Here is a 10783-nt window from a genome sequence, read left to right on the forward strand (position 1 = left end):
CAACCATACTTCTATAGTAATCTATTCCCCAACTTAAAAGAAAAGGAAACCTTAGAAATGTTAATACACAGTAGAGGAATACCAGGAAACTACCTTCCATAAATTTATATAAAGGAAACTACTATTAAAATAGGAATCACCTATGATTCAGCACATTAATTGTAGTCCTACAGCCTTCTTCTTCATGCAAAACATGACCATTTATCTCTTCTTCATAATTTAATATTTGTATTACATAAACTGTTACTGGATTTTTATTAGCTTCTTTCTGAAATCTTCAAGTCTCACACAAAGAAAAAGCATCTTCCCTTGTAGTGAAATGAGGCAACCAGGTGCCACTAATTACCAGGCAGTGAGCATGAGCTTGTGTTAAGCCCACCTGTGCCTGATTAGGGCGGGCCCCAACTGCGCATGAGCAGGATTAGGGGGCCAATATTAACACAAGCTCATGCCCACTCCCTGGTAATTAGTGGCACCTGGTTGCCTCATTTCACTACATTCCCTCTCTATGCAGTGTTCTAGATATGACTACAGAAGATCACAGCATCATTTCATTTATTCACCTAGTTTTACATAAAACAGTGTGTAACCACAGACATGTACTTATACATAATATACCCTTCCCACCTTCACAGTGTTGGGCATTATCACATTAGGCTGATTTTCTCTGCTTCTTTATGAGTTGCCACCAGGTTGCAACTTTTTATTAACTTCTGTTTCTAAAACATACATATTTAACTGTAATCTCACTTTACTTTAAGACAGAAAATTAGCTGCTTGTATTTGCCTTTCTGCTTGCTTATCCAAAGGTCACAGTCCAAGCTGCAATGAAGACCTATTGTGATACAAATAAAAAGCCCTGCCTTGGAGAAATGTGATGGAAAAAACTCACCAAAGCCAAAACTTCTAAATGGACAAATGCCTAATGAAAATTACAACCTATTAAATTATTAAACCAATTATTAAAACCAATTATTAAAATTTCCTTTGAAATGAGAAATTTAAGACACTTCAGTAAACTGGCATTAATTTACTACTGCATAGGTAAGTGCCTACATAAAAATATAAAAAGCAGTCTTAACTCTGGAAAAGAGCAGCAAATTGAAAAACTGATCAGTATGTTGTCAAGTTTTCCCTACTGCCACTTAGAGCTGATGTCTGAGATGACCCAGGAAAAGGCATGAGAGTTTCAATGACACTGCTTATGAAAGCAACAGTCACGGCTGAGGCAAGCACTGGAGTTATTTATGCAAGAATACAATCTGAAATGGAAGCTAAGTTGTGGTGTATCAAAAACTGATCTTGATGGCAGCCAGGACGTTAAAAGCACGAAAGGGTAACAGATCTACACTATTTACTGGCAATCCTTATTTTTTCCCCTAAAAGTTATATTTCATTATGTAATTACGACAGTGTGATGTCTAAAATCTGTCAGAAGAGAATTCTCGTGACAAAAAATCTAGCAGGTCTTTGTTGCCCCATAATTCAGGGCCTAGAAAAAGAATATGGGCTTCTTTGACTTGAATTTCATCTTTGCTATCTTTCCATGACTTTTTGATTTATTAATCTGTTAGTTTTCAAGTAATACAAAGAGATTTCATATAAATTTAAGATTACTAGTCACTTTTGTAAGAGACAGAGTATTGCACACATTAATAAAGTTTGGTCTGCAAGATCTCTTGCTACTCTCAAACTAAATATCTTTTAAAGACTTAGATATTTAGACCTTTGATAGGATGAAAAAGCATAACGGACAGGTGATAGCCAGCAAAAGAAGCAAAATCAAACAATGGAACCAAACTCCTTTTATTGCAAAAGTAAGTCATGCTTTAGATGACAATATTCATCTCAATAGAGGGTCATTCACAGTACACAAGAAAATGTGTATTATTAATTCTGTAAACAGCTGAAACAAGCACTTCATGGGACTGATGATTAAGAAAAAAAAAATCACCTTTAAGCCTTGTGCTCTACGTATGACGCATGCAAATGATCAGGAATAGTTTTTGTTCATAAAGATTAAGGCTAGAAGACAACATTGACTTTATGAAGTAAAAGGGAAGTTAAATTTTTCTAATTATCCTTGAATTGCATTCAATAATTGTGCTTGATTACAGCACATTTTGAAGAAAATATATTCTGAAGACATAAGAGATGATGAATTAACCATTTCCTATGACACTTACTGTAATGATTAATAAAAATGAAAAAAACATTACCAACCAATAGCTGTTTGAGACCTGTATCTGAACCAAACTCACGGAGCTTACAACTGCAGTAAAGTTCATGACCCCAGAATCACCCACTGTCACCTTTGCTGACAGTCAAAGTCAAGAAGCTGGAACTGTTTCTGCTATTCCAGTGCTAAGGCAATGTAAAAGTGTTTCAGTGCTGCTCTGCAGACAGAATTCTGCCTTGAGAGCTTTTCAGAAACACTGGAATTTGGAAAGGGGGGTGTGGTGGGGAGGGAAAGGTGGTAACAGCATCTTTTAAAAGCTGCACTGTTTTTGGCTGAAGTTCAAAATATTAATTTGGGTCACACTGCTTCAAATCCCCAAAACCTTAATGTAAAACTGCTAAAACTGCCTGTGAATCACAGCTGCCACGACAGAAGAGGACTTTGAAGTCAGAGGACACTTTTAGCAACAGGACATTGATGGTATCAGACCTCACTAAATGGGTGATTAAGCTGACAACAGAACTGCTGCAAAATCTTTCCTTCATACAAGGTATTTCAGTGATGGGGAAGGGAAAAGGTACAGCTTTGCAGCTCCAAAGGTCATTTTCCTGCAAAGGAATGGGAGAGAAGGCAGCAAAATATCTGAATTTTTTTTTTTTTTGCTGGTACTGTGTACATAATAATGTTCTCTTGCCTAATCTTCTCTTAAATGCAATTCTGCAGAATCAGTCTCAAACAGGTAAACTGTGTACATGGATTTGTAGGAGTTAAGTACATGCACTGAAGTTAAGAACAGGTGTAAACCTGCAGAAGAACAAAGACTTGTCATGTAAGCTTCTCAGGAAAGAGATCATCTGTTGGTTACAAAGCAGGAAATACATTTACAGTCCTACAGTAACACCAAACAATTGCTCCTTTCAAAATATTTTACAGTGCTTAATGAGAAGAATAGGAGAAGAAGTCATCTGAATAAAGTTTTTACTTTCCAAAGCTTAAGAGAATGCTTAGAAAAGTGAAGTCCAATCAATCAAGCATACTGAGAAGCTAAGCTGTCTGTATAAATTGAAAATTTATGCCAATTTCATATATGCCAATATGCCAATACCATATAAAACAAACAAGAAAAATATAGGCCTGTTGAAGTGAGCAATTCAAATAAGAAGAGGTAGGTTGCAGCTCAGATACAAGAAAAAGGACTCGGACTATTGTCTTTGCTTCATTATGTTACATGAATCACTGAACCCCTATTTATTATTCTTGCAGTTCATTCACTGGGCAGTACATGTAGCAGTATTTAAGCTTCTAGAAAAACATATGAGTTGGAACTATAATTCTGCTTTAATGCATACAAGCCTGTGGTATTATTCTGAAATAAGATTATTTGTATTATTTCTATGCACACCCTATTCAATAATCTGACCTACAGCTAAAAATAGAAGAGCTAGAAAAGTTTATCAGCCAAACTGCAACTTAACACAAATACTACTCGTTAAGTCTTTTAATTAAGGAAAAGGTATAAAAATGTGGAAAACAAATCACAAAAACAGATAAAAGACTATAAATCATTGATTGTAAAAACAAGATTACAGATCAGTTCGATGGCTGCCCACTCCTGCAGATGTTCTCAAATAAAATATCTAAGGACTGCCTTCCCTTTAACATGGAAGCTGCAGAAATGGAGAACCTAAAGCCCTTGATTTGCTCTGACAACATTTTAAAACTGTTATACATTGGTTATAAAAATAATCTATTTAGATGTAAAAGTGTTAGACCAATACCAAATAAAACTATAGCAGTAACTGTAGCGGTTGCCGATTTTCCTCAGGATGTATTAATATTGTATAATTAATATTGTATATATTAATATTGTACAATCACAATATAATGTGTATATGAACATCTAACAATCCTCCTAGATCTGCTGACTGACTTTCAGACCTCTGGGACCCACCTGTACTCTAACCAAATCCCCACACACTTTTGTCAGACCGGCAGAAGACAAACAACTCTCACTAAAGAAAAAAACCTCTGCTTCTAGCCTAAGCCTCGACAGCCTTAACCTAAATCCCCGTAGATTTGTGTATTACCCCGCCTTTTTCAGTAAAACTGCCCCAAGAGCTCGCTGAAGGATCTTTATGGGGATCAAAGAACCCCAGACAGCCTGAAGCACAACAAAACCTCTGGCGGCCACCACCGCACTCTCCCGCCGAGCCCCCGACGCAGCCGCAGCGCTGAAGCCCGAGTCGCTACGGGAAAGCGGCACCGTCAGCTCGGGAACCCGCGGGGCCAACCACGGATACCCCGCCGCTCCCGGGGTAGTACCGGCTGAGTACCGGCGACAGCCTCCGGCCACGCCACCCGGGGACGCGGGGTCCCTATGGGGTTAAATCGGCGGCCTGGCCACCCCGGCCTCCATGACGAGGGTACATGAGGACACGGGCAGGGCACGCCAGGGCGGCAGGGCTGGTGCACGTCCCGACGGCTGCTGCCCGGCAGGGCCGGCCCCAGCAAGCTCCCTCCGGGGAGCCCAGCGCCCCATCCGCCGGAGGGCGACGAGGAACGAAGGGGCTTCCCGCCTCCGGTGCGCGGCACCTTGCCTCCCTCCCGCCCTTGGCGGTGCCCAGCAGCCTGCCGCTCGCCCTCCGCCCGGCAAGGTGCGGTACTGACCTCTCCGCAGGGCGGCGGCCCGCGTCGGTAGCAAGCGGGCACCGCGCCGCGCCACAGCCCGCAGCAGGCAGCGCGCAGTAACCAAGGGCGACATGGGCGCCGCCATCTTCCCGGCCCGGCCTCTGCGGCGGGGGCGCGGGGCGCGCTGGGAAATGGAGTCCCGCCGCCTCCTGGAGCAACTGCCGCGGCTCCTTGGAGGAGCCGGGCCGGGCCAGCCATGTCAGCGGCGGGCCCCGGCTCCTCTCCCTCCCCTTGCACACCCGCAACGGAGCCTCAGGCAGGCCTGAGAGGCAGGCCCTGGGCAGCTGGTCGCGCCCGCCCCAGGCCCGCAGGGAGCGCATCCGCTTCGGTCACTTGGCACAAATGACACTTCACGCCAAGTGTCACGCTATGTGTCATTTATGTCACCTTTCTGCTGGTACACACGGAGTCAGTTTTTCCAAACAACTGTGATTGTCACCTGTGATTTCAACCGGGGCTGTATCCAATGCTTTCCTGCCAGCCTGGCTGTCACTGAGGAGTTTTTGCAACTGAAACTGCATTTATCAATGATTTCTAGCTTGTGTGGTTTACCTCTAAAAGCATGGGCCATAAAATATTAAGGGCAAATACATGTAACATATTAAAGTCAAATATTCCTGGCCACAGTTACAGTCTATCTACATTATTAGCAGTACAACTGCTTTAATGCCTATGAATGTATATTTAAAATACAACAGCAAGATGCGTTAGCGTCAAAGCAATTTCCCTGAAGATAAAGCAAAACCTAGAGGTTGATTCAGCCCCGTATGGCCGTATGAGCCCACAGTAAACCATGTCCTTGGGATTATTTCTGATACCCCACAATACCAACAGCCTCCCTTGCTTGGTAGGTGCCTGGACTATCCGAGACAACCACCACCAGTGTGACTACAAAACTCTTTTAACAGAAAGGCATAGGGCCAAGAAAAAGCTGACACTCCAAGGGACAGGTGCTGGCACTTGGGAATTGCTAACCACAGTACTTGCTGTTTCACTGGCTGGGCCCCCTTTCCCATCAGAACTGCACCCAAAGGTCAGGATGGGGCTTCAAAAGATGTTGCCCAACGAGTGCATCCTGCAAGAAAGAGATAACAATGCATCTGCTCATGGTGAAAGTGCAGAGGAAATGCTTTAACTGACTTTCAGTTTGGCAGCATCAGAATTCCTATGTAATATTCCAGCATTAAGTTCCCATGCAACATGAGAAAGTGAGCAAGACCATTTCATAGACTACAAGTCAATTTTTAAAAAAATAAGATTACAGGAAAAAAAATTGCAACAGGGCACTATGGAATGGCTTGCGAACAGGAGCTGATTACGTCCTAAATAGGATTGCTAATTTTAAAAATATTGTTTATGATCTTGGAAATATTAGGAGACTGAAGTTCTGTTCTAAGATGTTCAGTTGTTTTAAAATACATAGTTGCTCTAGATACATCTTCAATCCCATGTAACTTATAAAGTAGTGAAATAAAGTGCCAGCTAGAAGAGATGTTTTTTTGCGCATTTCCTTTCATTTTTACTTTTTTTTAGCATTTATTAGTTTTGACTCATTCTAGCATGTTACAGCTATCAACACCTGTGCCCATTTAGGAATGAATTCCAGTACAAATCATAGTGAGTTGAACAGACGTCTCAAAGATGCATCACAATTGTTGCAATATTTTTAGAAACTCAAACAAGGAAACAAACAACTTCAGTAAAAGTGATTTAAATAACAAATAACTTATCTTTATAAACAGCTTATCTCCTTGAGAACAAAGAATAAACAAGGCAACAAGAGCCGTTTTTTCTTCCATTATTAACTCAGATCACAATATGAATGGGTGAAATGTCAAGAATAATTGGAGAAAATGACAGCATAATCTTCAGCAAAAACATCTGATTTATTTAAATTGCCACTGTTTTTTTCTTAACCTGGTTATCTAAGGCAGCACAGAAAAACTTCCCACGTGGGCCTATTCTGACATCTTCTACAGAAGTGATTAAATCCTCTGCAAAGCTTCAGGTCTTCAATACACTGGCAAATTCTGAAATGCCACCACACACTGCACTGCACACCCTAGAAACCAATCTGCACTGGCTATCAGCACATGGCAAAACTGCATTTTGGTGCCAATCTAAACAAACAGGACTTTCAAGAATACCTCTGTAGATTAGCATGGATAGAGTCCTGTAGTAGATACAGATCCATTCCACGGTATATTCATTCTCTGTACCTGTTCCTTCTCTGGATTCCCAAAATGTGACACTGCAACTTCATAGCAATTAACGTGACATTTCTTCAACCCAGCTACACTATTATTACCAGTCTACCAGCTAGCCAAAAGTATACGAATAAAAGTAAGGGGTATAATAAAACCTCTCTGGCCTCTAGTGGTGTCAGCTCCACTAGTTTTAGAAATGCTGATGTGCTCAGCCCTATGGAGATGTGTCCGTGGGTCTTTGGGTCTCTACTGGACCCTCTCTGATTTCTGCAGAAAGAGGGCAGGGTTTAACTGCCTGCAGCTCTCCAAGATTATTCCCACCATGGAAAACAACTTTGGCTTCCAAACATGCACATACTTGTGATACAGAACTCACCAGCCAGCCAGCTCTACACAAATGGATTCTGTGGCTAGTTTTCATCAACACAACTTCCACCAAATGCCATTTTCCTGGGATTATGTCAAAATATTCTGCAGTAAACTTGATAATAACATCATAATTTCAAGACAATCAAATATGCTACTAATACTATAACTTGTTTATCAAGCCTTAGATTAATAAAGCTGCACAAATGTTCCCAAACTTAATGACTTACAGCCATTTTCACTTCCATTTTACAGCTTGCATTCCAGTCAGCTGAAACAGCTCAATGTTTTAGGAATTCACTGCACAGTTTTGCAGCTACACGGACACTACTCAGAACATCATCTCTCAGAACAAGAAGTTCACAGTAGAAATGAATGCCATGAGGTGGTGGATGATATTTTAAACATAAGAATCTAGGATTCTGTATGAGAATCATGCCTTGTTGAAAGGGATGCTATTGTGTAAACAGGGAGAAGACGAACTGAATACAATAGTTAAATTTGAATATGTATAAAAAGTTGATATTGCAAATTATATTTATAAGCTTAGTATTTTAGCTAGTAGACAAGTACACAATATAGACATTTGAACACCATGTTTCAAAGCACTGGAGGCTAATGCAGGGATCAGGAAATAATTTTTCACATAAAGCATTGCTCAATTAGTTCAATGCCTTGTGGGTTTTGACTTATCCTGAGTCAGCATTGCCCAGAAGCTTTGAATATCACTATGTCAAGTTGACTAAAATGTGTTAACCTGAGCGCTTGTCAGAAGGCAGGAAAGTCCTGACTAGATAATGGAGAGATTTTGTTTCCTTTACAGTTATATGTGACTTTTTCTTTTTTTAAAAAAAGAAACAGACAAAAAACTGCTTGAGAGGTATTACTATACCAATTTTGAGAATTAATCTTCCATTAATACCTGTTTCTGTGGGTTCACGCTATGAGAGCTGCTATTCATATTATCAAAGTTATGCTAGAAAATCCTGGGCGTCATAGTTAAATAAATAACGTATAGTAAGAAATCTATGAGTATCTAATCTCTTGGTTGTTACTCTAAATGCCTGATTTCTTGCATCTAATCTTTGGACCTACAAACACAGCTGACCTCTCTCCCACCAGGTTTGAAATTTGGCTCAAAGTTTGTTTCAAAAACAGAACTGAAACTTTTGTTTCTGGATTTATGCTCACCTTCCCCCTGAGAGAAAAACCCTTCTAGCAGGCAGAAACAACTACAGATAGCTAACTTCTCTTATGGATTGCAAAAGAAACCCAACAAAACAAAACAAAAGCCCAACCAAAAAAAAAATCCATCTGAAACATAATTTAAAATTTAAAAAATGCCTTTTCTGAGAGTTGAAGAGAAATAAGAAGGCTCAAAGGAGGACTGTGATTTTCCCCCACCTCTGATCCTTCTCTTTGCCTCATTAGCCAAGTGTGACATGCATGCTTTCACATGATGTAAGGAGGGTTAGTCATGAAGCCTGGTATCTTCTCCTTTGTCTCCCAGGTCAGAGGATTTGTATTTGACCCCAATGAAAAAAAAACATAACAACAAACAACAGATGGGAGACCTCACCAAATCCCTGTAACCTCCATACTTGCCACTGACAGGCAAATCATACTTTTGACATACAGGCACCAAAATTCACTGCCTGTAGCTTGCCTCCATACAGCTCTCTACCACCAGTTACCTCTGTTAGGAAAAGCAGACAGGACAGTGGTGCTAAGATCATATGCCACAAGAAAAGCAATCAGCTTAAGCCTCACTCTTAGTATTTACCCAGCGTAGAAGAAATTATATTCTTGATTCATTATAAGCTCACCAGCTTCCCAAAGGTATAGTATTTGGCAATTCTTGTTTCTTTGGAATAATGATGAAACGAGGCTTAGCCAGGAGGCAAAAAATAAATGTTATACCTAACATTATACAAGTACTTTGCTGTATTTCCACATTTGCAGTCAGATGTGGTAGTATACGTTGTGTAACATACAAAAGATTATCCAGATGCATGCATACGTAATCTCAGTGCAATTAATGAGGTTTTTCCTGACTTGCTGCAAGAAAAATTTCATAACTAGTATATTTCAGGTAAGGCTCCCTTTCACTCCCACTGTGTAAAACTGTCAGCTTAATTTCTGTTTATAATTAAAAAGTGAGTAATTGGCAGCTATTAGCAGAAACAAAGGAAATAAGGAAGGTGCACTAATAAGGAGGAGAAATAATACTGGAGAAGTGATAAGCAGGAAATTCACAGAAAAGCTACCAACCAAATCACCTACAACACAGCAGTTATGTGGATGGGCTATTTTTGTTCCTTGGGTTCATCTCTGCTTTCTGATTATCTTTTTTATTAACAAAGACAGCTACTGGCCAAACTTGTCTATAATAACTTTGAATTGCTCAAACACGATCTGTGGGAAACCTGCCATTTTGCCTACTGCCTAGACAAAGAATTTAGAAAAAATGTAACTGGTTTTCCTACAGTCTCATTCTACCTGTATAGTAATGGAGTGCTACCATTACTAAGTGCTCCTTCTTAAGGCAGGAAGGAAAAAGCTCTGTGCCTTGGAGGGATACTGTTAACAGATATTAAATGAGTAAATCTGGAAGATGATAGAGTAATTCAGAAACATTATCAAAGGATTAATAAAATTTCTGTTCACTGATGTCCTGGATGCATCAAGAAGGTAAACATTCCACTTCTTTTGGCAACCCATCTACTTGAATCAGATACTGAAGAATCAATGAGCTCGTATCTGAGAAGGGAAAAACCATCAAGACCCTTTCTCCCTTTTGTTATTTTTTTCTCTCTCTCTCTCTCTCTCTCTCTTCAAGTTACTAAAATACTTTTTAAAGAAAATATTCTGTAAACACAATTTCCCTTTACTGTTCTTTATGAATAAAATGTGACCAAACTTTTTTGTAAGCTATAAGGATATAAAATATGGGCCAGCTGGCTGAACTGCCCTGCAGTACATTTTTGAAAAATTCAAGAATCTGTAAAAGCTTTAATGCTAGTACAGCCAACACTGCTACCTGGCTTACATCCTGGCTCAATAACCAAGACTTTGTTTCCAATGTAGGACCTTTGATGGGTATATCCTTCAGCTTACTTTTGGCCAATCCCCCTTGCACATACAGCATTTCCTATGCGGCCTCTTCAGCTTGGTTCTCACCACTTATCTTGATTACAGCATTACCTTTTTCCCTGAGCTTGATATGTAGCTTTCTTCATGGCGACTGGCAATGCTGTTGCAAAAATCATCTCTTATTCTCCAAGACCTAGGTTGTTCCTGCCCAATACACCAACCTAACCTGGGGTTGGTGTCTTTCCTACCT

The 10783-nt window shown here is 40.3% G+C and overlaps 1 protein-coding gene across 2 annotated transcripts in view; it reads right to left on the reverse strand.

Moving 5' to 3' along the window:
* Nucleotides 1-4974, reverse strand: part of AFG1L (AFG1 like ATPase) — a 68685-nt gene extending 63711 nt beyond the window's left edge. For both annotated transcript variants that reach the window (XM_030448778.1, XM_030448777.1), the window contains exon 1: nucleotides 4847-4974. In XM_030448778.1, coding sequence (XP_030304638.1) covers nucleotides 4847-4952 — 106 coding nt within the window. In that variant the 5' untranslated portion in view covers nucleotides 4953-4974. The remainder of the gene's footprint in view (nucleotides 1-4846) is intronic.
* Nucleotides 4975-10783: the final 5809 nt, after the last annotated feature.

This window comes from Calypte anna, chromosome 3 (assembly GCF_003957555.1).
Source record: "Calypte anna isolate BGI_N300 chromosome 3, bCalAnn1_v1.p, whole genome shotgun sequence".
Taxonomy (NCBI): Eukaryota; Metazoa; Chordata; class Aves; order Apodiformes; family Trochilidae; genus Calypte; species Calypte anna.